The 26,705-nt window shown below is 39.8% G+C and overlaps 2 protein-coding genes and 1 pseudogene across 4 annotated transcripts; all 3 read right to left on the reverse strand.

Annotated features, from left to right (window-relative positions):
- Positions 1–716: 716 nt before the first annotated feature.
- LOC106675643 (E3 ubiquitin-protein ligase TRIM47) lies at positions 717–6,042 on the reverse strand. 2 transcript variants are annotated; one of them, XM_014410670.3, is made up of 7 exons: positions 5,755–6,039; positions 3,869–4,243; positions 3,696–3,791; positions 2,760–2,993; positions 1,732–1,894; positions 1,600–1,659; positions 717–1,516 (listed from the first exon to the last, which is right to left on the reverse strand). In XM_014410670.3, exons 1-7 carry the CDS (start codon positions 5,995–5,997, stop codon positions 990–992), a joined length of 1,698 nt encoding a protein of 565 aa, XP_014266156.3. In that variant the 5' UTR covers positions 5,998–6,039; the 3' UTR covers positions 717–989. The 2 variants fall into 2 exon arrangements, with proteins under 2 accessions (XP_014266156.3, XP_076737781.1); XM_076881666.1 differs by lacking the exon at positions 1,600–1,659 and having other exon boundaries at positions 1,245–1,398; positions 5,755–6,042.
- An 8,941-nt stretch (positions 6,043–14,983) lies between these two features.
- On the reverse strand, positions 14,984–17,937 carry LOC143416709 (GTPase IMAP family member 7-like; annotated as a pseudogene).
- On the reverse strand, positions 17,732–26,351 carry LOC101472864 (E3 ubiquitin-protein ligase TRIM47). 2 transcript variants are annotated; one of them, XM_024806127.2, is made up of 9 exons: positions 26,212–26,288; positions 25,225–25,292; positions 24,538–24,815; positions 22,989–23,363; positions 22,796–22,891; positions 22,290–22,523; positions 19,159–19,319; positions 19,014–19,073; positions 17,732–18,916 (listed from the first exon to the last, which is right to left on the reverse strand). In XM_024806127.2, the coding sequence occupies exons 1-7, from the start codon at positions 26,274–26,276 to the stop codon at positions 19,218–19,220; spliced, it is 1,218 nt and encodes a 405-aa protein (XP_024661895.2). In that variant the 5' UTR covers positions 26,277–26,288; the 3' UTR covers positions 17,732–18,916; positions 19,014–19,073; positions 19,159–19,217. The 2 variants fall into 2 exon arrangements, with proteins under 2 accessions (XP_024661895.2, XP_024661897.2); XM_024806129.2 differs by lacking the exon at positions 25,225–25,292 and having other exon boundaries at positions 26,212–26,351.
- Between the last annotated feature and the right edge of the window lie 354 nt (positions 26,352–26,705).

The following is a 26,705-nucleotide window of genomic DNA, read 5'->3' on the forward strand; positions in this document are numbered from 1 at the left end:
AGACCCACAACGAGCCTATCCCTCAAAAGTTCATCGTGAAGTTCACCATATTCACAGTTTTCAGCGAGAGCATATAGAGCTGTTATGAAGGAGTCAACTGTTTCTGCTGGCTGTTGTACTCGCTTATTAAACCTTGCTCTTTCATAGATCACTTTCTTTCTGGGGACAAAATGTCTATCAAATGCGTTTCTGACCGCATCGTACTACTGGCACTGCCCGTCTGTTAGGTCAAGTCCCCTTAGCACGTCGTCAGCCTCGTCTCCCATGCAGTAAACTAATGTGTTCACTTGGTTAGCATCTGTTGAACTGTTCAGATTACTTGCTCGAAACGTCTGATCCACTTCTCCCATCCCTTGGGCTTTGCGAAGTCGAACAGTTCCGGTGGCTTGATGGTGAAAGTAGCCGCTGGTGGCACTGCCATAACCGGGCCAGGTGTCGCTGCTGCTGCCGGTAGCGCCGCCGCTTGCTCCGACATGGTTGTGTGTTTCGCCAAAATCTGAGACACTGAATTACTGCTCTTTATTGTGAATATTTTAATTCTGACATTAAAAAGTCTCAGACAAATGTTTTCTTTAGCAGTTATATTTTATACCATACACCAACACAAATGTAACACTTCTTTTTCCCCGAGGCATTAAAGACAAAACAGAACAAAGACAATTAGGTGCATGTAGCTTATAAAGTGACCGTTCAAAGTCACTTTAAAAAAAAAAAAAAAAAAAAAAAAAAAAGCAAAACAAAAACAAACCCGGGGTAATGATATTACTTAAAGCAACAAACTCTTACATTTACTTAGCAGTGATTTTATTTCTCCAATGTTCTAATCTAGAACCACAACTCTACACCTGCCTGGTGAGGATAGAGCACCTAGAGTCACGCCTTTCAACATCCAAACAGTGTGAGTCATTCGAGTCACTCACAGGTTTCTTCACTGCTATTTTAGGTCTTGAAAGACATTAATCAACATGGTAGAGGTGAAAAAGTTGGCATCACAACTTCTTCACTTCTGCATAACAGCCAGAGCTTCCTTCCTTCAGCCCAAGGCCAGGATAGAGAGGCTGAGTGAATACTGTGCACACTTTGTGAAGCAGAGTCATGATGTCAGAGATGCTGTAAAACGACAGAGTACCTGACCTGTAATCCAGGTACACGCCAATCTGAGAGGTACGAGGACCTGACACCGCCTTTGCTACTAAATTATGTCTGAAAGTATATCCTTTTGCAGAGCACTCCAAACACCAGGACTTGTCATTCTTCCCAAATTCTGAGTCAAATGATGTCCGGCTGATGTTTTTGTAAGACGCTGCCACTGACCAGGCGCCACCACTCCAACTGACCTCCCAATAGCACCGCCCTGTTAAACCCTCTTTGCACAGCACCTGCTTCACACCTCCAAACCTGTCCGAGTGAGATAAATGAAAATGCTCATAGTAGCCACTCGTCACTCGTTGAGAATCTTGTGAAAGGTCCAAGTATTTGTTGACCGAGTTGGGATCCACTGTTAGAGGACAGTGATCTGATGGACAAGCAAACCAGGAATATCATCAGCCTTCAAGTATTTAGTAAGTGATTACTGCTTTGATATACTGATATACTTACAGCACAAAAACTCTTCTCTGGTCTTTGGCACAGGTGGCAGCACAACTTTTATACCAAAAACTGATAGGAACAAAATAAATGAATAATACTGGATTAAGTGGAATCAAGTGGATGGATATTTCTCTCAGGTACCTGTTGCAGAGATCTTGGGCCATGTGGTCTCCAGAAGCTTCTTCATGTCATCTCTCAGCTGAGTCAGACATTCGGTCACGGTTTCCACTGAATGTTTAGGACGAACAACAGCGCCTGTTGGCAAGTCTGGAGATTCACATGAGATTGAGAGAGACTGGAAGAGCTGGGAAAAAAAAGAAAAAAAAAAAAAAAAAAAAAAGATGTTGAAATTTAATTTTTGAACATATAACATATTTAAATAAAAACATTTTATGTGTAACTATAAAGGAAAAAGAAGAAAAAAATCCCAATAGGATGTGTGCAAAGTTTCAGCTCCCTGCTTTTCTCAAAAAAGTATTTCTACAATAGATCTAGTTTTTCAAGACTTGTTCTAATATGGCTCCATCAGTATCGGCTCTCAGGCTACGTCCACATGTACACGGGTATTTTTCAAAGTGCAGATTTTTCTATGCTTGGCACCACATTATTGTTTCAGTGAAATTAATTTCTACATTTGTACAATGGTGGACTGTCAGTAATTTTACTCTCTGCAGTGTTTTTATATATACATACATACAGAGAGCGAGAGATGGTGCACCATATACAAAATTTATATCCTCCCTCTCATTTTTTCAATGTAAATGCTCATATTCATTGATGAACATTTGCTGCACAGCAACACATTTTAAATCAAATTTATGCATCCTCATAAACTCCCCAGCAAGAAGTTACAATGTGTGCTCAAACTGCATGTTTCACATTAGGTTTCTTTCACCTGGATTTTTCTTTGCTCGGGTGGGAAGCTTTGATGGCCTTACATGAAATGAGCGCTACAAAACATAGCAATTAACAAAATAGTGATAGTGCAGTGTTTATGTCTTCATGAGGTAATGTTTAAACAGGTTTTCCTCTACAACCATTTGAGCTTTTACAGCTCCAGATGTGACCTTTTGGTTATAAAACACTGAATTAAATATAGAGTCTAAATGGTGACAGAATTTTAGAAAGAAACATGAGTTGGCCTACAACACAAAAGACACATTTCCTACCTGAATGAAATGAATGTGATCTTCTGTATGAGAAAGCTGTTCCAGGTCAGCGTCTCTTTTCTTCAGCCTGGCGATTTCCTCCTCCAGCTGCAGCTGCAGAGCTTCTGCCCGAACAACTGCAAGTTTCTCTTGAGTCTCAATCAGCTGCTTTATTAAAGTACGTTGCTTTTGTATGGAGGAGATCAGCTCATCAAAGAGCTTGTCTTTGGACTTCATTGCAGTCTGAAAATAAATCTGTTTTATACAAGGAAGGTTTAGATTAGGAAAAAAATACTTTTTGGAGGCGAATTTAGAAAACTGCGGCAAAATTCATAAACCAATATAAAGAAAATAAAATGTAGCCACTGCATTTAGTAAATATGTAATAGTTAGTGTCTCATTGATGGATTTTAATTTCTGATTTTTACTCCAAGTATTTTCTGGAGAGCTTTATTTTTACTTATGTTGTCCACATTGGCTCCTTTAAGTGACCAATTAGGTTTATTGTTAAAAATGTGTTTGTCGTGGTTCATCTGCAGTTTACTTTGCATCTTGACTCACTGTGAAAAGTTTCCATGTAAACAATATCTCAAAGTGTACATGCAACTATGTGCCTGTTGCACACAGATGAAATGGGCCACAGTCAGCCAATTCCATTTGCTGACTGAATCTCTTGTATTAGGTACATTGAAGATACAGGATTAAAGCCTGTTAATGCTCTTAATAGAAAAAAAAACTGTATAACTCATATGTATCATCTCTGTATGATTGTAGGGTCTTCATGTTATGGTATAAAGCACATTAAGGAGGCAGTTATTCTTATGAAAGCTGTATTAATCTGAACGCAGTAGTTGGAATTTAACCAAGTAATTTATGAGTTTACACTACCACAAAGCACATGTACTAGACAGCACTGTGGTCAGTAGAGATATTTGGTTTCTAGTCTTATTTCCACACCTTGAAGTCCTTCACAGCTTGGACCAGCTCATTCAGCTCTTTTTGTCTCTCCTGGGATTTCCGCTTAACTGCACAGTGACTCAGAAAAAGCCGTCCCTGCAAGAAGAAACCGCAGGATCAGAGAAAAATTAAAACACTCCAGATTCATTTCGGTTTTTTTTATTGATCTTTACCTGCTCAGCAGCTCTTTCTGCTGCAGCTGACACTGTTGAGTGGCGCCAGTGATCGTCCATGGTGCACAAATAGCAGATACATCTTTGATCAGTCTTACAGTAAACCTCCATCAGCTTGTTGTGCTTTGTGCACATTTTTTCCTTAAGTGGCACTGTAGCAGACACCAGCTGGTGAAGCTTCAGCACAGGAAAACTGTGGTGAGGCTCAAGATGAGCAGGACAGTACGATGCCAAGCAGGTCAGGCAGGACATGCTGGCTTTGTTTCTTTTGGTCCCACAACAGAAATCACAGGCAATGTCTGTTGGTCCTGCAGGAGCAAGAGGAGAAGCTGGACGGGCCTGTTGGGTTACTGTCCTCTTCAGCTTCTCTACAACCTACAGTGATCAAATAAAAACGGTCAAAGGTTTTGCACGACAAACAGAATCAAAATAGAACTGAAAGAGGATGAAGTCAGCAAAAGCATCCCAATTGTGTATTTTCTTTAAAACTGTAGAAAATGCAATAATAAAAAAACATAATATGTTGTTGTGTACAGAATAGCTGGTTATGAAAATAATGTTGTGTATTAAAATATTTTAGGAGTAACAACAGTGGGTGTGGTAATCACCTACAAAAAATCTAATGCCATGCCAAAATAAATAAGAAATTATACTCCTGGGACGTTATTAGACAGAACCAGAATGGAAAAAAAGACTAATTTCAATGTGGCAGACATGCTGGTGTCAGTCTTTCAGAAATTGCTAATCTTCTGGGACTGACACACACACACAGGAACCAAAAAATAAAAATACATAAGATATAAATAAAAGCCAAATAAAAGAAAGAAAAAAAATGAATTAAATAACTAATTTAATTTCCATGGAAAACTAAGTCTCACTGAGGTTAAAAGCCAAAGATTAAAAGTGGGTTTTAAGACGCGATTTAAAAGTGGATAGTGAAGGATACTCTAACGTGCCAGGGCAAAGTACTCCATAATTTTGGTCCCACGATAGAAAAGGCCCTGTCCCCTCTGAGCTTCCTCCTGGATCTCGGTACCTACAGGAGCAGCTGGTCAGGTGACCTGAGAGACCGACATGGTGTGTGGAGATAAAGCTCAGAGAAGTAAGGCAGGGCAAGATTGTGAAGGCATTTAAAAACAAACAGAATTTTAAAATTAGACACAGGCAGCCAGTGCAGTGAGGCTAGGACAGGGGTTATATGCTCTCTTTTACAAGTTCCTGTTAGGAGTCGTGCAGCAGCATTTTGAACCAGCTGCAGACGTGAGAGCAATGACTGACTGACCCCCACATAAAGTGTGTTACAGTAGTCCAGGCGGGAAGAAATAAAAGCATGGATCACGGTTTCAAGGTGCTGCCTCGAAAGAAAAGATTTTACTCTTGCCAGTCGCCTTAAATGATAAAAACTGCACTTCCCCACTGCTCTGATTTGGTTGTCCAATTTAAAAATCACTATCCAACTTAAAACCAAGTTGGATAGTGATACAGACTGCTGTTAATAATTAATAATTTAATGGTGTTGGGGATATTTTCTTGACACACCACGTGTCCTTTAGTAAGAGATGAGCTTATCTGAGAGATAGCTGCAGATCATGGCACAAAGCTGAAACCTGACATAAACGACAAATCTGCAGCAACTGTGTGATACTGTCACGAAATGTTGAACCAAAAAACACCGAGGAATGTTTCCAGCACCTTGCTGAGTCTGTGCCACGAAGAATTAAAGCAGGTCTGAAGAAAGGAGTGGGTCAAACACGGCACTAACCACGTGACCGGTAGGCGTAAATGTGTATTTAATTAACAAAACAAGCAAAAAAAAAGGTACATTAATTAACTCGGATTTTTTTTTTTTTATTATTTTTTTCCAAGCAGCACGGTGGATACATCACCTCAGCCAGCATGGTGTTCCTCCCGAGGACAGGCCTTGGACTGAAGGTCTCCCTACACTGAGGACAGCTGTACGTTCCCTTCTCCTTTTCCTGCTCCCAGAACCCCTCGATGCAGATTCTGCAGTAAGTGTGTCCACACTGGATGGTGACGGGATCTTTGAGTAGGTCCATACATACCGAGCAGTAAAGCTGATACAGGTCCAACTCGACGACGGCACACTGCTGCGGCCATTTCTCTGCCATTTGGATGAAATCCACAGGTGCACAGCGGAGTTTTTAACTAATTGAAGGGAAACGCAAGGAAATGTGGGGTGGGGCTTCAACTTCTGCAAGTCTTAAACCAATTAGTATGTGACAGTTTTGTTATAAAAGCTTGCTAACGCCACTTAAAAAAAATTAATACATTAAAATAATGACAAATATAAAAATAAAAAGCAAACAATAACCACTGTTCCCTGCAAATGTTATGTATTTTATTTATTAATTTTTTTTATTAATTTTTTAAACCATAATCAAACTTAAAAAAGTTACAAAGTTAATGTAAATGTTAAAAAAAAAAAACATACACGAATGCATGGGAACAGGATGGGGACAGCTGAGAAGCTGGTAATTAAGGTGTTTCTTCTCTTGTTGGTATGATCGTTTTTTGTTTTTTTTTGCCTGTCCCGTTTGGCTCTTTTGCCATCAGAATTACTATCTAAAGGCAAAGAAAGATGCCCAACGGATTTACTTTACCAAATCGACCAACCCAGCCTTGCCGTATTGGTCTATTTGATTCGTCTTTTATTGTTTATTTTAGTTTAACCTGCTAAATGCGGGACAGATATGATTGCTGATATGATTCTTGTGTTATTTCCTCATTTCCCAGTGAGGCAATATACTGCAGACATTAGCATTACATGAAGCAAATGATGATTGTTTTCTAGTGCTGTAAGTTATGACCTTTGATATGTGTGCACACATGGGTGTGGCTACCTAAGAAAAAGACCTAATAGCCTCTGGCCAAAATGATTTTATCTTGTACATTTGAATATACATAAATGTACACATAAAGAAATAAATACATCATTCTTTTAGTATTTAAAGATAAAAGATAGATGTCAGTAGTTTTTTTAAGTACAGTATTTTAATTATGAATATACATTGATTAGTATGTAATTTACATCTTCCAGCAAACTGATGTGTTCGCATAAACCTAGAATTAATTGATCAAAATCAAAGGAATTTTTATTTGTGGTTGCACCTTCAGACTCATACCTACACCTGCTACACATACCTACAGTATGAAGAAAAGACACAATGTGACTGGCATTGAGGTAAAATGAGTGTAAATATTTGCACAGTAGCCTTTCACTAATGGCCAGACTTTAAGAGAGAGAATGATTTTTAAAGTGACCACAAAGCTACCTGGCACTTCAAGTAATACAAGGCAGAGATGTAATTTAATCAAACCGTCTGAATTTTTGATGTCTAAAGTTTTTTTGATCTCTATGTCACAGTGTCCCTAATAAATAGGCCAGTGAGTGCTACTGCTAGTTTTAATATAAACTTTAGAATAGAAAAGCCTTAATAAAAGAGATGAAAAATAACTTTAATAGTATAAAAGTTACTTTTTTGCTGAACTGGATGTCATCATGGCACAGAAAGTTTAACAGAATTATGTCTGGGGAAAAGAAATCCTGCGATCTGCTGACATCTAGTGGTGACTCACTGTAATTACGACTCTAATCATTGAGACTCCTTTTGCGTCTCTATGGATCTTAGCGGGACTCTTGTTTGAGCAACACGATTTTGCGCCTACACGTCACCAGCTGCTGTAGGCGCAAAATCCCTACTGTATATTTTGAGTTTAATATTTAGCTCATGTTTAATTAATATTTCATAGAGATTTGTTGTTGATCATTTCAGGAGTAGTAATGTGCACATTTCAGTTATGTTTACTCAGGGCCAAGACAATCATATTGCACTGTTTGTGATTAGGAGATAAAATAGGTGCTTACCACTTTAAGAACAGAGATACAGTTGCAGGGGGGTGGTTTAGTAAGTTGAGGGCCATGCCTGAAAACATCAACAAATTTTCATTCAAGTGGAAGATTTTTCTTTTTGGATATCAGAACATTCACCAGACACTCCTTTTTTGGGCTTGTTTTATTGGAAATGACACTGCAACATTAAATGCCTCACTGTGAGCTTCACATCAGAGAACATTTTCAGTTACTTAAAGTGATGAGTTTCGTTGGAGGATGTGGAATAGGAGACTTTAAAAATATTCCCTAATTGGGTCACTTTATCAGAACAGCTCCTTTATCAGAGTTACAGGTTATCTGTTCTGCAGCCTCTAAGCAGCAGTAACATACCGATTACTTTTAGCCCACACGCTAAAGTTAAAGTAAAACAGGATGCTTCTAATAATTTCTCCCAAAAGGCGATGAATAAAAATAAAAATTCACTAGATAAGAAATGACAGGTTGTTGATCAACATTTAAAATATATGTATTTTTAAACAACTATTTAGCTTAATTTTCAGTTAAATTCACAACAAAGCACAAAGAGACAAGAAAGTTTTATAGGAACAGTGAAGGGTACAAAGTTTGATCTTAAATAATGAAATGACTTCTAGGTAAAAAGGTCTGGCTGCTGAGTCCTCCCACCATGACTGGTACATTCCAGCTTTGTGCCACAGCTCTGTTATAGTTAAAACAACCCCAAAACACCTCAATAAAACACACACCTGTGCATACACAACTATAGCTCCTCTAGCATGCTTCCTTTTTCCTCTGTCCTCCATATCAGTTTCACAACTTGTGATAAACTATAGCAAGACACGCTGAAGATAAATTTTCCCTCATAGGCAGCAGGACGAGGAGACAAGAAGGCACAAATTAGTGAAACAACAGTTGCCAAGTCATCTTCTTACAACTTGTAGTTAATGAGTCCTCCCAGGTTCAACTTTATATTGCTTGAGCTTTCCCCCTCTATTTGTAGTCAATTTCAAATGTGCTCCTTTTCTTGTTAATAACTTCCCTTCTCTGAGTAATCTTTGTTACATCAACAGACCTTAAAAAAGTCTGACCTCTAAATAAAATCAATAATAAACCATGATTCACTATGGCAACATGGAAATAAAGAACAGAGTTTTAATTTGAATCCACCTAAGCGAAGAAAATGAACATGTGTCAGTGACAATCATAGTCACTGACACATCATAGACATAGACATTAATCATAGACAAACAATATCATCATTATTAATGAAATAGAAGTTCAAAATATATCATTTATTTTTATACTTTTTGTGGTCATCATTTACCCAGCTTAAATGCATTTTTGAAGTTTTTAAATCTAATTATTCAGCTGTAATCTGACAAATTTTAGGAGATGAAAACTGAAGGTAAAAGTGTGGAGAAACAGGACAGACACAGTTTAATGCACCTGTGATATTAGTTGCCCAGACAAGAAAAGACTCCAGGGTTGATCCGCCCTCAAGTCAGATCTTTTATAACCGTTTGCTTGTTTTAACTATATTTTTTCATCAAAAATGTAATCTTAAAATTTCATTTTAAGAATATAATTATTTCTGTCATTACTAGATAAAATCCTTGAGATGGTTTAAAGGAAAACTCTGCTATAATGTTTCCCAGCCTAACCAGATCATGTTTTCTTAATAGATAGAATTAATACAATCAATAGTTTTATATTTAACAAAAAAAGAAGAAATTAAATCTCTGTATTTGAAACACTATCCATTTTAAAAACACAAAAGTAAAGCCAAAAATGTTAGCAACAATGTCTTAACTGCTTTTTTTTTTTAAATTAAGAGCCAGCCTCAACTAGATCTATATTATAACTCATACCACCCATTACAGGGATGTAAGTGATTACACCATTGTTGCCAGTGTTACAATAATTTTAATAGAAATAGTCGAGTTGAATCGCTGAAAGCAGAAATTCTGTTGGTACAGGTTGATTCACTGTACGCAACAGCTTTCAGCTACCTTAACAGCTACATCCATCACTTGTACTACTCCATCTATTGCCTCCGCAACTACTCCAGCAGCTCCTTCTACTACTTCCATTTCCACTCCTTCAATTGAAGCTTCAGCCATGCCCTCTACCACCGCTGTTACTGAAAGAGCTTCCCCCACTGCAGACAACGCTACCTCCTCAGCCGCCTCCTCTGCTGCTGACAGCACCGCCCCAACTGTTTCTTCTTCGACTGCTGTTGTCAACGCAGCTGCTCCTTCTCCATCTGCCAGTACTGCTGCCACTTCTGGTGTTTCTCCTGTCATTGATGTTGTCATCTCTTGTGTCATTTCCACTTTTACTTGCTCAGTTTCTTCTTCTTCTACTGGCACATCTGTTTCTATAGTTGGTAAAACTTCTGCAGTCCCAGTTTCTTCTTCGACTAGTTCCTCTGTTCCATCTTCTGCTTCTGCATCTTCGGCTTCTTCTTCCAGTGTCGCTGCTTCGTCTGTTATTGATGCGCTCACTTCCTCTTCATTTGTCTTCCTAAAAATTTTAAGTAGTTTTGAGAGAATATCAGCTCCCGTTTTTGCTCCAGCGACGCTCCTTTCCACTGCTGTTTCTTTTGTTGGAGTTCCTTTATTCGGTGTAGATACTGACTGTGTTTGTGCTTTTCCTCCTGCCTTTACCGCAGTTACTCCTGTACTTGTTTCTTCCTTTGACACTGTTTCTATTCTCTTCTTCCTTGCTGCTTGTTTGATTGTACTGACTCCTTTTATAGCTAGAGGTACAAGTGGAGCAAACTCCAATCCACCAAGCAAAGCTGCAATTAGTAGACCTTTACCTGCGATGCGTGCAAATTTAGCCACGTGCTGTTTATAGACTCCACTTTTAGCTCTTTCCCTGGCTTCTTCTGAAGACATAGTCTGTGATGTTTGTTTAATACGCTCTGCCTCTTTCTGTATTTCTGTCTCTATTGCTTGCAGTATCTCATTAGTGTAATATCCACCTTTGTTTTCCATCACTATATCATCAATGGTTTTGAGAAGCTGTTCCACTTGGAACTTGTTGCTCCTGTATTCATTCTTTGCCTCATTATTCCAGTATTTATTATCTATAACGTGGCATCGGCCTCCACACTTCTGAACGAGATCAGCCAGGCATTTGCTCTGACTGACGAACTCTTCAATTTTCATTTCCTCCAGCAGTTGGTCACCGTGAGTGAAAAGAATTACAGCATATCGTAAAACCTCCTCAGAGAAATGCTGGAACATGTTTTCGATGACAGACTTTTCATGATCTGTGAATTTCTCCACTTTAAGAACAACGATAAAGGCATGAGGACCAGGAGCGCACTCAACAATACATTGCAGTATGTTGGGCTTCATGTCCTCTTCTGATCTGCTTGTGTCAAAGAAGCCTGGTGTGTCAACCAAAGTTATGGATCTTCTGTTAATGAGTTTGGACTTGGCTTTGCAAAAGCTCGTCTCTGAGTCAGGGGAATGGCCCATTTTGAACGTGGATTCTCCAAATAAAGTGTTTGCAACACTGCTTTTTCCAGCTCCCGTTTTCCCGAGGAGGACAATCCTCCGTGTTGGTGGCACTACAAAAAAAAAAAAAAAAGGTTTCAGAGTATTTTTTTAGTTTTTACCATTTTGTTTATTGCATCATTTCTAATGTTGCAACTGTTATCAGCAAGTTATTTTTCAACTCTATTCCTCAGAGACAAAAATGCTTCATGCAAGCATGACAGTCTCAGTCAGTAATCATATTACACTCTGCTCACTTGCTGTAAAAGTATATTATCTATGTCTCTGTCAAGTTTATAGAGAAAATTTAAAGTTCATAGAAATTAGAACTAGAAATGTAGGACATTATGTCTTACACATTACCTACATATAATATCTTGGGATTACATTGCCACAGCCTCTTCACAATGCATAATATAGTTCCAGCTTTCCTTATACTGCACTTTACCATCCAGAGTGAATCATCATTATGGATATTTATTAAATAACCTGAGACTAGAACACAGCATAATGTTGCATAATGTGAGCCAACTGGAAGCAACAAAAAAAAGAATACATCGTTAACATAGAATAAATTAGCACAGTTGATAGAATTGCTTTTATTTTCTTGAATTATTAACACAACTTTAGTCACAACGATGCAAATAAAATTTGTATTGCAGTATCTGGAAAAAAGATATTGTGTGATGAATAAAGTAGCTGCAAATGTACATGGATGATAATAGAAACAAACTTAACTTACCATTCATGTTGGCAAGAAAGAGAAGTGCAACAGGCGGATAGATCCTCAAGTCTAAGTGTTTGATGTCCCTTACTTATCTGTGCTTGCATTTGGTTGCCTCTACCTTTACTTACAAACTTATACTGATTGACTTCCTTATTGGCTGACAGATGCTGAACTGCATTAACCTGTGAATGTGAGACGAGAGACAAAGTTTAATCAGATTAGCCTACAGATATCTTATGGTCCCACTATTGAAACTCAGTTTCACTGAAATACCTGGCACATCCCAGCCACTGCTATCCGGCTCCAATGGCTACTGGATATTTACACTATCAGTCAGTTTAGACACACCTTCTCATTTAATGTTTTTTTCTTTATTTTCATGATTATTTATATTGTGATCTCACTGAACGCATCTAAAGTATGAATGAAATATGTAATTATGTAGTAAACAAAAAAGTGTCAACAAACAAAAACTCAAAAGATGTTTTATATTTTAGATTCCTCAGAATAGCCACCCACTGCTTTGATTACTTTGATTACAGATTTCCACTGGTCTAATGTCCATTCCTTGTGTTTCTTAGCCCAAACAAATCTCTTCTGCTTGCTACTTTTCTTTAGTTGTGGTTTCTTAGCTGCTATTTGACCATAAAGGCCTGATTTGCGCTGTCTCCCCAGAACAGTTCATGTAGAGATGTGTCTGGTACTGGAATTCTGTGTGGCATTAATATGGGCTCTACTCGGAGGTGCGGTTAAAAAGTGGAGCGGAAAAAAACCCATTAAATGAGAAGGTGTGTCCAACCTTTGGCTGGTAGTGTATATATCTATTTAGATTAATTTCACCTTTAACTTATTAGTTGCATCTTCTTATACTGCACCATCAGGATCTCCTGGTGTTGGTAATGCCATTATTAAGTTTGTATTCTATATTATATATCTTGTTTCACTGCAACCTGGCGACAGCATACAACACAGATACTAGTACACTTGCAAACACACTCGTGGCCAGTTAAGTGGTGATGAGCAACTATTTGGTTCAGAAAAGACAAATTCTCTGTGAAGCAGAAGTGAAATGCCCAGAAACTACCCTATAGGTGCAACTTTTATCATATTTAGAGATCAAAGTTACGTGCCCAACTCATACCTCTAAAGTACATCGGAGCATTCAAACCCATAAACTATGATAATAAAGATACACTGATTAAAATAATTCCCGTAATCCATATCTTTAATTACACAGCATGCCTGACTAAGACTGAAAATAAAACTAAAGGTTTGTCTTACAGCCCTTTACACAGAAAGAAAAACTGTAATAATGAGATGTGTGGACATTGTTGGTTGTTCTAACAATAAAGTTCTGGAGTACAGAACAGATAAGGTAAAACAACATTGCAAACAGAGGCTGAAAGACTACTCCTGATGCACGAGGCTCATGTGGAAAGGTAATGACAGAGTACTACAATTGTCCTTGGACCCACTAGTAGGCCTCTGTGTGTCAGAATCGACACTCTGGACCATATCATGATTTACACTGACATTTCTTTTTATTCCTACATGATTTTCCCAATCATTGGGGTTGAAGAAGAAGGCTATGTCTGATCACAGTATGACAATCATGAGTATGTATAGTCTTCAATGTAAAATTCTTTTATTCCTTTAAGACTTTATGAACGTTGGACACATAAGCCAAAAGTGAAATGTGATGATAATATGACAAAGGTCAATGTGAGGTGGGGCCTGGTCTCTTATCTACTTAAGTAAACTACGATATCACGTTGGATCTATTACAAATGACATCTTGTGTAACAGGATCATACAGAGGCCAAAGGAATGATATACCTCTAATGTTGGACACCATATCTGGTAGATATGATAGATACTTTGAAGAACAAAAGAATCTATAATTCTCTGATATTGTTGAATTGAAATTTCAGGCTGTATGTATTAGTTATTTGTGTGATAGAGAGATGATAGTGAAATAGTACAGCATAGGAGTGGACTTATGTAGTACACATAAGGAACAGAGGTCACTGACTTAGACACAAGATCTGCCCCTGTAGTATAAATATAAACAGTCAGTCTGTCCATACATACATACTCTGCATCTTATCTAGGTTTGGGTGGTGGGGGCAGCAGTCCAAGCTTCTCCCCAGCCACCTCCTCTAGCTCTTCCATGAAACAGAGCCAGCTGAAAGATATATTCTGATCAGTATGCTGTGGGTCCAGGACGAAACAACCCACCTAGCGGGTGTCTCCTTCTTAGATGCTTGCACCACGTTAACTGTTTTATTTTCAGCATGGAGAAATAACATCTCCGCTTCTCACCATATTTCAGAGACAAAGCCCACACACCCTGCTTATTTCTGGTGCGTGTATCTACTTGTACTCAGAAAAAAAAGAGAAGATTAAGTGACATGGTTACATTGTTAAAACAACTCCTCCCAGAACTATATTTACTATTTAAATAAAAGTGACTTGACTTGATTTATCTGACTTACTTTGTCAAAGACTTGTCTATTTGTCCGTGGCTTATGTGCTGACATGCTGAATGTGGTTGTGTTTACATAATGGGCACACAGGTTTGGGACAGAAGAAAGGATTAAGGGGGTGGTGTCTGCGTCTTTTAATAGATGATACTGTGACTGTGATTTGAAAGAAATGAAAGAAAGAAGGAAATTTGTGTTTACAGGCTTTATAATGAAAAACCGGTATTAATTGTGTCCTTACCATATGCATGTCTTTCTAGTATACTGGGGTTTCTCATAATAATAATGGAAAGTTGGACCGTCTGTCTTTCATAAACAAACAGAGTGGAGACATCTTAAAAGCTTGTAAAAGGAGTTATTTAAAAAACATACCAATCTTTAGGAGAGACAATGTAATACATTTTATTAAAATAGCAAATACTATAAATACCAAATCACGGTATATTATAACCAGCTCCCAGGTCGATATAATATTGTTCACCCTAAGAAACTACAGAGATTCATCAATAGTTTTTTTTTATTGCTGGAAGAAAAGAAAAGAAATAAATTCAGATATATACATTTCCGTTTAATATGTACCTGTTTCATTGAATTGTAGTATGACATAATCAAGTTTAAATCAAAGCATTTACACAAGTTCACTCCTGAAGGTCTTAAAATGTGTGTTTATTTATAAGTTGCTTAAAATATTTTTTCAAATTCATAGTAATTTATTATTCTGCTTACAGCTGACAGAAATGATTAAGAAGTGAATACCAACAAATATAATGTTTTACAAATATATTGTTTTACATCTGTGTTTATTGATGTACTTTGATAGATTGTAAAAACAAAATGCATCAGCATCTATAACCAATTGTATAAAGAAAATTATTCTTGAAAAGTACCTGTACTTGCTAATATTTAACTGGAACAAAGTAGTGTAAGTGTTTAGCAAATGCTACTTTTCCTTGACTAAATACCTAAACAGTTCCTCTACTGCCACTATCTCTACTTATAACGTAATTACACAAGTCATAAGAAAACAACACTCCTTTCTCTGCTTTCTTTGCTGTCCACTCTCTGTCGTTGTCATGATCCTAACAACTATTTAACAGTGTGTTCCAGGACAGCTTTAGCAGCTTTCTGAAAGGCTTCCGATGCACTTTCTGATTGTTCAGCTGCAGCATATCCTAACCGACCTCCCTCTAACCCTTTCTGTATAGCAGCTAGTGATACTGTTGCATCTGTCTGCTCCTGCAGATTCAAAAAAGTTGATGTGACCATCTTTGCCACACCAAGAAAGGCTCCAACCAATACGCCTGTTGCTGTACCTGCAAATATAATCAGCAGCTTGTTCATCACACCCTTTTTAGCTTCAGTGGCAATCTGTTCAACCGACATGTTTGCTGATGACTGTCTAATGAGCTCTTCCTCTTTCTGTAGTTCACTTTCTATCTTTTGTAGCATCTTATTGGTGTAGCAGCTTCCATTGTTTGCCTCACTTATCTTGTCTATTGTCCTGAGTATCTCTGCTACTTGGAACCGATTGCTCCTGTAGTCATCTTCTTTGTTGTTTTTCCAGTATTTATTATCAACAACATGGCATCTGCCTCCACACTTCTCCACCAGATTGCTGAGCTCTTTGTTATGACTGATGAATTCCTCGATTCTCGTTCCCTCTGGGAGCTGGTCGCCATGAGTGAAGACAACGGCAGCGTATTTCATAGCATCTTCAGAGAAATCTTGACATATTCTTTTGATTACATCTTGCTCCTGCTGTGTAAATTTCTCCACTTTGAGGACGATGAGAAAAGCATGAGGTCCGGGAGCGCACTCTGTCATGCACCTCACTATCTCATCCCTGAGTAATTGCTCAGACATGCCTGTGTCAAAAATACTACGAGTGTCAATAAAACTGATGTTATTTCCATTTACAGACTTAATTACTAAATGGGTTGGATTCTTTCAGAAACGGGTGAATGGCATACGTTGAAGACATTCTCTCCCAGTATGGTGTTGGACAGACTGCTTTTCCCAGCCCCAGTTTTTCCAAATATCACAACCCTCTTTAAATTCAGTGCTAGAAGAAAAGAAACACTTGTGTAAATGAAGGGACGTAGAGGCCAATTTCAAAATGTCTTGTTGAGCTTGCTGCTGAATAATCCACTGGTTATGTTTTAGTTTATGTGTTTGCTTGAGTAGATGTATTTTCTCTGAAATTGCCTGCTATTACATCTGCAGTCAAAATGTTTAAATGGATATTTAGAGGATGTGTGCTCATGATATTCACCACTGATACCTGGGTTACTGGCCTTAATTTGTTAACTAGAAATAAGTGATGAGAAAATGATGGGAAATGCATTAATTGTGCATGTGTAAATCAAACTAATACTAATACCTCTACTGCTACCACTAATAATGAAAAACACAAACACTAAATCCTTCTCTTGTGCTGTTTTGTAGTAGTGTATACACCTGAGACTGTCACCTGTCTGTCTTGCACTCCCTCTCTTTTTCTTTCGCTCTGATTGTGTAATAAAAGTATGAACATGTGTTTATAAGTTACACTTGTGTTTGAATCCTGCAGCTTATCACACATTTGAGATATTGAGATATATATATATAGATATATCTCGATATCTATCGATATATATATCTCTATATCTATCTCTATATATCTATATATATATATATATCTCAAATGTGTGATAAGCTGCAGGATTCAAACACAAGTGTAACTTATAAACATAGATATATCATAATAATCTAACAATAACTATAATATTGGCCATATTATATTTACATTACCACAGTGAGATGACTTTAGTCTCATGAACAACATTAACTAGTTGTTATTTACCAACTAATCTTAAATGACTGTTCAGCACAGAAATGAAGCCCAACAATCATGTTTTACAGTCCCGTGGTCTCAGCCTCAGATACTCAACTAATCAAAGTGATGTCATGAAAAAAAATGAATGACCAAAAAAACAAAACAAAAAAACCAACATTTTTTCTCCTTCATTTCTGTCACACAGTGCTGTATGAAACGTTTCTCATGGTTAGTATCATGGTTGTTAGGCACCCTGAGCAGCACGACGAAGGCTAGACCGTTCACAAGCCTCTCACTTCTGCACTTCCCGTACTTATAGTACGCACCGTCTGTAGTACCCGTACTGCGCGTACTCCCAAGCGTGCGGTCCCTTAATTGGGATACAGCCGGAGAGAGCGGGCAAACACCCCACAGCATCACAAGATGTAACAGATCATGGACAAACAAGTCATTCACAACAGTTTAAATATTGGCAATCATTTTTATTTATTGATTTATTTTTAGCACAACCTCAGATAAACAGGAAAGGAATCCTATGAAAGCAGTCTAAAAACAGTTAAAAATTAAAAATACAGGACCATTAATTTGACAAACCTTTGAGAAATGAGTGCAGTACCTTTGGAAAAGTGTCACAAAAGCCACACTAACCTTTATCCTGCTTTCCCATCTTCTAGACTTTGATCATAGTGCAATACAGCATCTATGTAGCTATAGCTGACTGCAAAGCTGACTTCATCTGAACCCATTCATCATTAGTACAATAAGCCCTGTGCGCAGTATGTTGTCAACTTTATCCCCCCCCCCCAGAAATTAAAGAAGTAAAATGGAAAGAAAACAATGAAGTACATGCAAGTGAAAAAGTCAATTTAAACTCAATAACACTAACAAGCAAACAAAACAAACAACTGTTAAGCATAGATTAATTAGAGCAACAAAATCTTCCAATGTCCTTTGTCACAGTGGAGCACCTGGTATTTCTTTCAACATCCAAACAGTGCGAGTCATTCAGTATTTAGCAAATAAGTGTCAAACAAGTTTGATGAGCTCACAGGTTTCTACACTGCTTATTTTAGGTCTTGAAAGACATTAGTCAACATGGTAGAGGTGAAAAAGTTGGCATCACAACTTCTTCACTTCTGCATAACAGCCAGAGCTTGCTTCCTTCAGCCCAAGGCCAGGATAGAGAGGCTGAGTGAATACTGTGCACACTTTGTGAAGCAGAGTCATGGTGTCAGAGATGCTGTAAAACGACAGAGTACCTGACCTGTAATCCAGGTACACTCCAATCTGAGAGGTACGAGGACCTGACACCGCCTTGGTTACTGAGTTATGTCTGAAAGTATAACCATCTGCAGAGCACTCCAAACTCCAGGACTTGTCATTCTTCCCAAATTCTGACTCAGATAATTTCCGGCTGATGTTTTTGTAAGACGCTGCCAATGACCAGGCGCCACCACTCCAACTGACCTCCCAATAGCACCGCCCTGTTAAACCCTCTCTGCACAGCACCTGCTTCACACCTCCAAACCTGTCCAAGTGAGATAAATAATATTTCTCTTTGGAGTCACTCGTCACTCGTTTAGATTCTTGTGAAATGACAAAGCAGTTGTTGACCGAGTTGGGATCCAGTGTTAGAGGACAGTGATCTGATGGACAAGCAAACCAGGAATATCATCAGCCTTCTAGTATTTATTAAGTGATTACTTCATTTATATAATGATCTGCCTTAACAGTTTTACTTACAGCGCAATAACTCTCCCCTGGTCTTTGGCACAGGTGGCAGCACAACATCTGTAACAGACACTAACAGGGGAAAAATATATTTATATATAAAATGTAACAGACAGAGGAACTGGTACTCAGCTTATTTAATATATCCTTCAGCCACCTGTGGCAGAGATCTCAGGCCATGTGGTCTCCAGAAGGTTTTGCATGTCATCTGCCAGGTCAGACACAGTCAGTCACCGCTTCCATTGAACGTTTAGGACGAACAACAGCGCCTGTTGGCAGGTCTGGCGATTCACATGAGATTGAGAGAGACTGGAAGATCTAGAGGAAAAATGACAAGTCAGAACAGAAAAAGCATATTAACTGCATGTTACATGGAACATTCTGTCTCAATTCATTATGTTTATATCTTTCCATATACGAGGCACACAACATTCCAAAGTAGTGCAAATCAGGCAGTGGCTTTCACAAAAATTAAAGCTTGGCTGTAATGTTCCCTAGAAGACTTTTCTAATACTTGTGTCTTGCAGCTATAGATGATGATTGTGTCATACTGAAATGAAATAATAGAAGCTGTGTCCCAAAACGTTGGCTGCATCCTCTGGAGGCCGCATTTGAAGGCCGATTACGTCACAGCCAGGCGACGAAGGCTGTCCCAATTCGTCGACTCCTTCAAATGCGGCTGACAAATGCGCATGACAAAAGGGCATCCTCCCCTCCCTCCTTTTCCTCCCCATCCCCAGCTACTTCCCTCTTCCCACTCCACCACACAGGTAGGGCCTTGGGGTGCGGGTGTGTCACAAGTTGTGCAGGGGAGACATTCCCCCTGTCCCATTCTGGCCACCTGTGCCTCAATTTTATCTCACAACTTAGACATCCACATTACTTACACTCTCATAACACACACATATATATAGGGCCTTGAGGGTGGGCACGTTAACGGCGTCCAGTGGACGGTCTGTGTACTCAAACCTACCTCTGGCGCCGGTGCCCACCTCTCAATTTTAAATCCATGTAGACATTGAGGGTTCTCGGGAGGGGCCGTGCTAACACCTGCTGCTCTCTGGCAGTAGCACCATGCTCTCCCTTGTTTTAAATGCACTTTAGAACAACACGCAGCAACACTACACATGAGCGGGAGGAGGGAGGTATGGGGTCTTCATACACCCCCGTTCTCTGCTAGCCATTGGGGCGGGGGGGCTGGGAGGAGATGTTGGCTGTCCGATTGGCCTCTCTGCTGCTGCGGAGCCTGGGACGGTCTGCTTGCCTCCACCCCGGGGGGGGAAGGGTAACATCTCTTGGGTCTGGGTTCCGTTTCCCCCTCTGGGGGCGAGGGTACCTGGACCCGGGGTATAGAGTATGTTTGGGGAGTATGATTGTGTGTACATGTCCATTTATGTCAATCCTTATGTTGGGTGAGTGCTGAGTGTTTGTATATGTGTGCATGAGGGTGGGAATGCATGTTTGTGTCTGTGTGTGCCTGTTTGTCTGTGTCTAAATGTCAGGTCGGGTCTTAGACTCCACCTCTCTGGGAACTCCCAGGCCCTCCAAGGCCTATCTCCCCTCACCACACTCCCTGCCGGTGACTGATGCCCTCAGGGGTCGGTGCATTGGTGGTTCTTGGTGTCCGGGTCTGGGCACTCAGGTATGTACCAGCTCGCTCCCGGTGGCTACCTGGCGGGGCCTGGTGCCTGTTGTTCGGTCAGGCCTCCTCCGGGGTGCGGGGGGCCCTCGGGCTTCCGGGCCTGCGGCTCGGTTCACTCTGGCACAGCTGGCTGCCGGCAGAGCCGGCGGGCACGCCGGTGCAGCCCCCTCTAGCTTCTGCTCGGTGGCTACTGGGTGACGCCTCGTCTGGGGATCCTCAGCCCTTCCCATGAGGGTGGCACGGATGCCCCTCCGGTGGTCCTCCTTGGGCTCTCGCACTCTGGGGCCTGGATCTCCTCCATGCCTGCTTCATGCCCTGGGGACGGGGCTATGGCTCTCTACATCCTCTTGCAGACCATTACATGTGGAAACCATTTGAATACAAGCGCGCTGATCCACAGGTATGCACACGGGTGTTCACTGCTCGTAGACTTAAATTACACCTTTCTTGGCTGCTACTTCAAAGCACATTGTGCGCTGTCTGTCCTGCGTGCTGCACAACAACATTGAATATTTAGTATTTACTGCTGTTTACACTAAGCTAGATTAATGTGGTGTTGTGTTTAGTATGTTGCTTTGGTTTTTTTTTTTTTGGCTTGTTTTCTATTCTTCTCTCAACAGGTGATCCAGGAGATTTTTTTTTCTCCCCCCCTTTCTCACTGTCCTTCTCCCCTTCTGTTTTTCTTTTCCTTCCTCTTTCTTTCTCCCTTTCCTATCCCTCACTCATGTCTGTTAAAAAAAAAAAAAAAGAAAAAAAAAAAGACAAACGCGTCCTTCATTTCCCCGAATTTGAAGGATGGGTCGGGTGTGTCCTTCGTGGCCCACCATATCCCAGAATTCATAGCGCGGCCCAGCCAAATTTCAGCTGCGAACAATGGCGGCCACTACTAAGTTTTAAAATTACTCTTATTAATCTTTCTGGGCCACAAAATAAACTTCTAACATATTTTCAGGCGAGAAAGTAGCTCTGTAAACTTCAAATATCTGCTTGGTTTATCAAGACATCGCATATTTGCAAAAGCGTGCCGACGTTTTCGGAGACGTCTGTTACCCACCAGTTCGATAGCAAGCCGTGGGGTTCAATGGTCACTCCAGCCGGCGAGAGCAATGGACTCCCAGCTTCATCGTTTTCAGACCCCCGCTCTTTTGCTACTCAGGTTAAACATGATATAAGTCACTTGGATAACTTAAAAATGTAATTGTTTGCCTTTTATCTGTGTTTTATTTGTTCTGGAGTAAATCGGTTTGGCTGAGATCAAAGTTATTAGATTAAATAAAACTTTATTAATCCATCGGGTGGGTTCCTCCGGGATTTTCACACAGCTGAATAAACGTTGAACAGAAAACTGATTAAACAGAAGCGTGAGACTGTCGAGAATTTACGGCAGTGTCCTGTTATATTTTAGATAGCAAGGAGCAGACGGCCGAGTTTATTAAACTCCACCGAGACAGCGGTGACGCTAATCAGAAGGCTAGACCGTCCCATTTCACAGCCTCGCACTTCCGGCCTTTGAAGGACCCGGCCCACGTAGACCGCGAAGGCCGGGTCCTCCGAAGGATGCAGCCGACATTTTGGGACACAGCTACAGTGTGTTAGGTGACAATTATAAAAAGAAAGATGGGTAGGTTGAGAACACAACTTTTTACCTGAATGAAATGAATATGGTCAGCTGTGTGAGAAAGCTGCTCCAGGTCATCATCTCTTCTCCTCAGCGTGACTATCTCCTCCTTCAGCTGCATCTGCAGATCTTCTGCCTCAGCTATTGCAGTTTTCTGCCGAGTTTCAATCAACTCCTTTATTAAAGCACGTTTGTTTTGGAAGGAGGAGATCAGCTCGTCAAAGAGCTCGTCACTGGACTTCACAGCAGTCTGACAACAAATCTGTTTATATATAATGTATAAAGAAGGTTCAGTTTAAAAACATAACATATCAGAAAGTTTTCTGAATTCACTTTGCTCCTGGCAAATAAACATGAATAAAAAATAAATTCAAACAAACGTAACCAGTGTATTAAATACACCAAAATGCAGGAATACGTGTTGCAATTACAGACCGTCATGCTTATCAGCTCTCACTGCCAGATGTCAGAACCTGTACAAAAGACACTGCTGTGGTCAGAGCAGAAACATGTTTTCCAGTTTTATTTCCACACCTCGAAGTCCTTCACAGCTTGGACCAGCTCATTCAGCTCCTCTTGTCTTTCCTGGAATCTCCGCTTGACTGCACTCTGGATCTCACCAAGTTTTACCTGTAAGAAGCAACCACCAATGTGTCATTGTGAATATTTCAGTCACAGGAGTAAAATTCAACCACTCTCCAGATTTACATTGGCTTTTTGTCTCTACCTGTTTATCAGCTCTTTCTGCTGCAGCTGACACTGTTGAGTGGCGCCTGTGATCGTCCATGGTGCACAAATAGCAGATACACCTTCGATCAGTCTTACAGTAAACCTCCATCAGCTTGTTGTGCTTCGCACATATTTTTTCCTTAAGTGGCACTGTAGCAGACACCAGCTGGTGAAGCTTCAGCACAGGAAAACTGTGGTGAGGCTCAAGATGAGCAGGACAGTACGATGCCAAGCAGGTCAGGCAAGACATGCTGGCTTTGTTTCTTTTGGTCCCACAACAGAAATCACAGGCAATGTCTGTTGGTCCTGCAGGAGCAAGAGGAGAAGCTGGACGGGCCTGTTGGGTTACTGTCCTCTTCAGCTTCTCTACAACCTACAGTGATCAAATAAAAGCGGTCAAAGGTTTTGCACGACAAACAGAATCAAACTAGAACGGAAAGAGGATGAAGTCAGCAAAAGCATCCCAATTAAGTCCACAAATAGCAAATATACCTTCCATTAGCCTTTATAACTATACAAATTAAAACTATAAAAAAATCTGTTATTTATTTTAAGACAGCACTATCATTTAGAAAGCATGTGCTATGATGATAATATAATTCATTTAAGTATTTTAGGGGTAACAAGAGCAGACAATGCAAACACCCACAAGAAAATCTAATGACATGCCAAAGAAAATATAAAATTATGATTACTGGACACTTTATGAGGTGCATCTGTTCATCTGCTCGTTTCAACACAAATATCTAATTAACTAAACACATGGCAGCAACTCGCTGCGTTTAGGCATGTATACATGGTCAAGATCACCTGCTGAACTTCAAACTGAGCAGATGATCTGCAACAGCCACTTCCACAGCAAAGAACACAACTCAGGCCAGAATTCACACACGCTCACTAAAATTAGACTACTGAAGAAGATTGTCGCTGGTTCTGAAGAACACATTTCTCCTGCAACTTTGGCATGAACAATATAAGAGCATGGATCCATCCTGCTTTGCATCAGTTCCGGTTTGTGTTAGAATGCTGTAGAGGCGATATCCTCTAGCACACTTTGCCTCCCCCAGTCCAAACACAGCATCACCGAAACACCACAGTCTACCAAAGTATTGTTGCCTACCATGTCCATCCTTTTATGACCGCAGCATGTCATCTACTGATGGCTACTTCCAGCAGGCTAACACACCATCTCAAAGCTCAAATCATCTCAAACTGGTTTCTTAAACATAACAATGAGTTCACTGTACTCACTTATACTTATACCAGCTGCCCTTCCTGACTCAACCCAAAGGGATGTGTCTCAGACTAGAATCAAACCAAGCAAACCACCACACCATTAATGAAAATCTGTTTATAAATGTTGTAAATGAAAACAAACTAGAAATTGGATAATGATAATATCAGAAAGAATAATTTAGAAAAAGAAAAATATTTCTCATTAAGTATTTCTCTGAGCTCTGAATATTTTAACTTTAGTTAACTAGCTACCCCAAATAAATGGTAATTTTATTTATTTATTTTCAAAAACGGCACCGTGGATGCATCACCTCAGCCAGCATGTTGTTCCTCCCGAGGACAGGCCTTGGGCTGAAGGCCTCCCTACACTGAGGACAGCTGTACGTTCCCTTCTCCTTTTCCTGGTCCCAGCACCCCTCGATACAGCTTCTGCAGTAAGTGTGTCCACACTGGATGGTGACGGGATCTTTGAGCAGGTCCAGACATACCGAGCAGTAAAACTGATTCGGCTCCAACTCGACGCCACACTGCGGCTGCCACTTCTCTGCCATTTGGATGAAATCCACGCGAAGAACACTTCTCGTTTTCTCTGAAAAAGCGGCGAAGCATGAGGCGGGGCTTCAAAATCCGCGCGTTTCCGACTCATCATTACTGTGGGAGTTACGAACTAGCAGATGAAACCGCTGAACTGCAGATTACGGAAACAATACAAAAATGAAAATACGAGGTTCGACAGCAGACTATGTGAACTAGACGGACAAATTTGGTTGCCAAGTCATTTTGCTATTCCGGAAAAAAAAGAAGAAAAAGATTAATACCTTTTTCACTTTTACCTTACTTTTTTACCCATTAATTCCGATACACATTTTTTGCCCCAGTGGCCCTGATTCTCTTGAGTACATGTTCAACTAAAACCCTAGCTGTAATTTGAGACCCACCAATTCAAAAGTGCAATCCAATGAAAGGCACCGCAAATAGTCACGGATACTGCAATTCACCTGTGAGTAGTGATATGTCCTGTGTGTCGAAGCTTCGAAGTAGTGACGGCCCACTTAAAGCTGACGCTCTGGGGAGTGTGTCCAAAAAAAAAAAAAAATAAATAAATAAATAAATAAATAAATAAATAAATTAAAAAAAAAAAAAAAATCACACTGTTTCAGAAACATTGTGTCGAAACTTGATTCGTTTGGTCAGAGTCACGTGATCAGTGACGTCTGAAGCTTCATTTAGAACCTAACTGCTTCGGTACCTGATTCATTGGTTTATAAGTAAGTGAAACATTCGTGGGATTTGTGGAGTGTTTTGATGGTGACAGATAGCAAACCACTGATTTTTCTACCTACAGATATGGAGCCAGCGAGGAAGAGAGCAGGTTCTGTTACGTGGGAGTATTTTATTTTGAGTCGATTTTGGTCAGTCGGGTGAGTTTTCGAGCTTTGTGCTCTTGTTGTTTGCTTTTGTTTTGTGCGTGTTTATTTTATCTGAAAATGTAAAAATCTTAAAATGTCAAAAACCTGCATTTCATAATATAAATATCATTAAATAACTTCCATTTGAGTCTTTACATTTGATATTATATTAAAAATGATATTGATATTGATTAAAAATATTTTATTTTTAAAATAATCTTAAAATGTTTTTACATCTCCTCGAGGGCAGGAGGGGATAACACTACTCTGGGAACTCGGTACAGGTGTTCTAAACAAAGTTTAATGGCAGCGTTCTCACAAAACAAATAACCCAAATTCAAACAACAAATGTGGGGGAGAAAGGGACAGTTATGTTGTGCCAAAAAAACCCACCAAAAAGACAAAACCAAAACTTAACTGAGCTATTATCCTAGAAAAACAAAAACAGGGGGAAAAGACCCTAATCCTCAACTCAAAACAAGCTCAAAATTACACAGGTGGCACCAACCTACTTACCTAGTGTTTCTAACAAAAGAGGACTCTACGTGAATAAGTGTATGCGGTCCCCAAACTTACCTAGTCCACTTTACTCCCACCACAACCATGAAACAAAGGAAATACACCAGAACAGCTTTACACATGTGCCAAACAATTCAAAGCATGGAAGGAAGAGAGCCACACGTGAGTCTGTTATTAAGGTGTGCACTCCTGGTTTGTCCAATCAAAGCCTCCTTCCTCTAATTAGCTGGAGATCCCCAAATTGACACCAGCCTGCAGTCTGTGTACCTAAGGGAATGGAAAACAAAAGGAGAGAGAAAGAAAACATACAGCCTGCAGACACGTAACAATGTTATTCTGCAAAATGTGCAGCAATTTAATTTATTTATTCTCTTTAGCTGACAGTTTGTGGAACCCAGGAAGACCGTATACCTGCTTCTCTACAGTTTCTGTGGACTCCAGCCTCTTCTATTCCATGTAAGGAGATTTTCTTTAAGGCAGGAGAAATTATCTCCACGAAAAGAAACAGGTTCGGCCATCGCACACTGGCAAGGCAAGTTTATTTATATAGC

The sequence above is a fragment of the Maylandia zebra genome, linkage group LG3 (assembly GCF_041146795.1).
Source record: "Maylandia zebra isolate NMK-2024a linkage group LG3, Mzebra_GT3a, whole genome shotgun sequence".
NCBI lineage: Eukaryota > Metazoa > Chordata > Actinopteri > Cichliformes > Cichlidae > Maylandia > Maylandia zebra.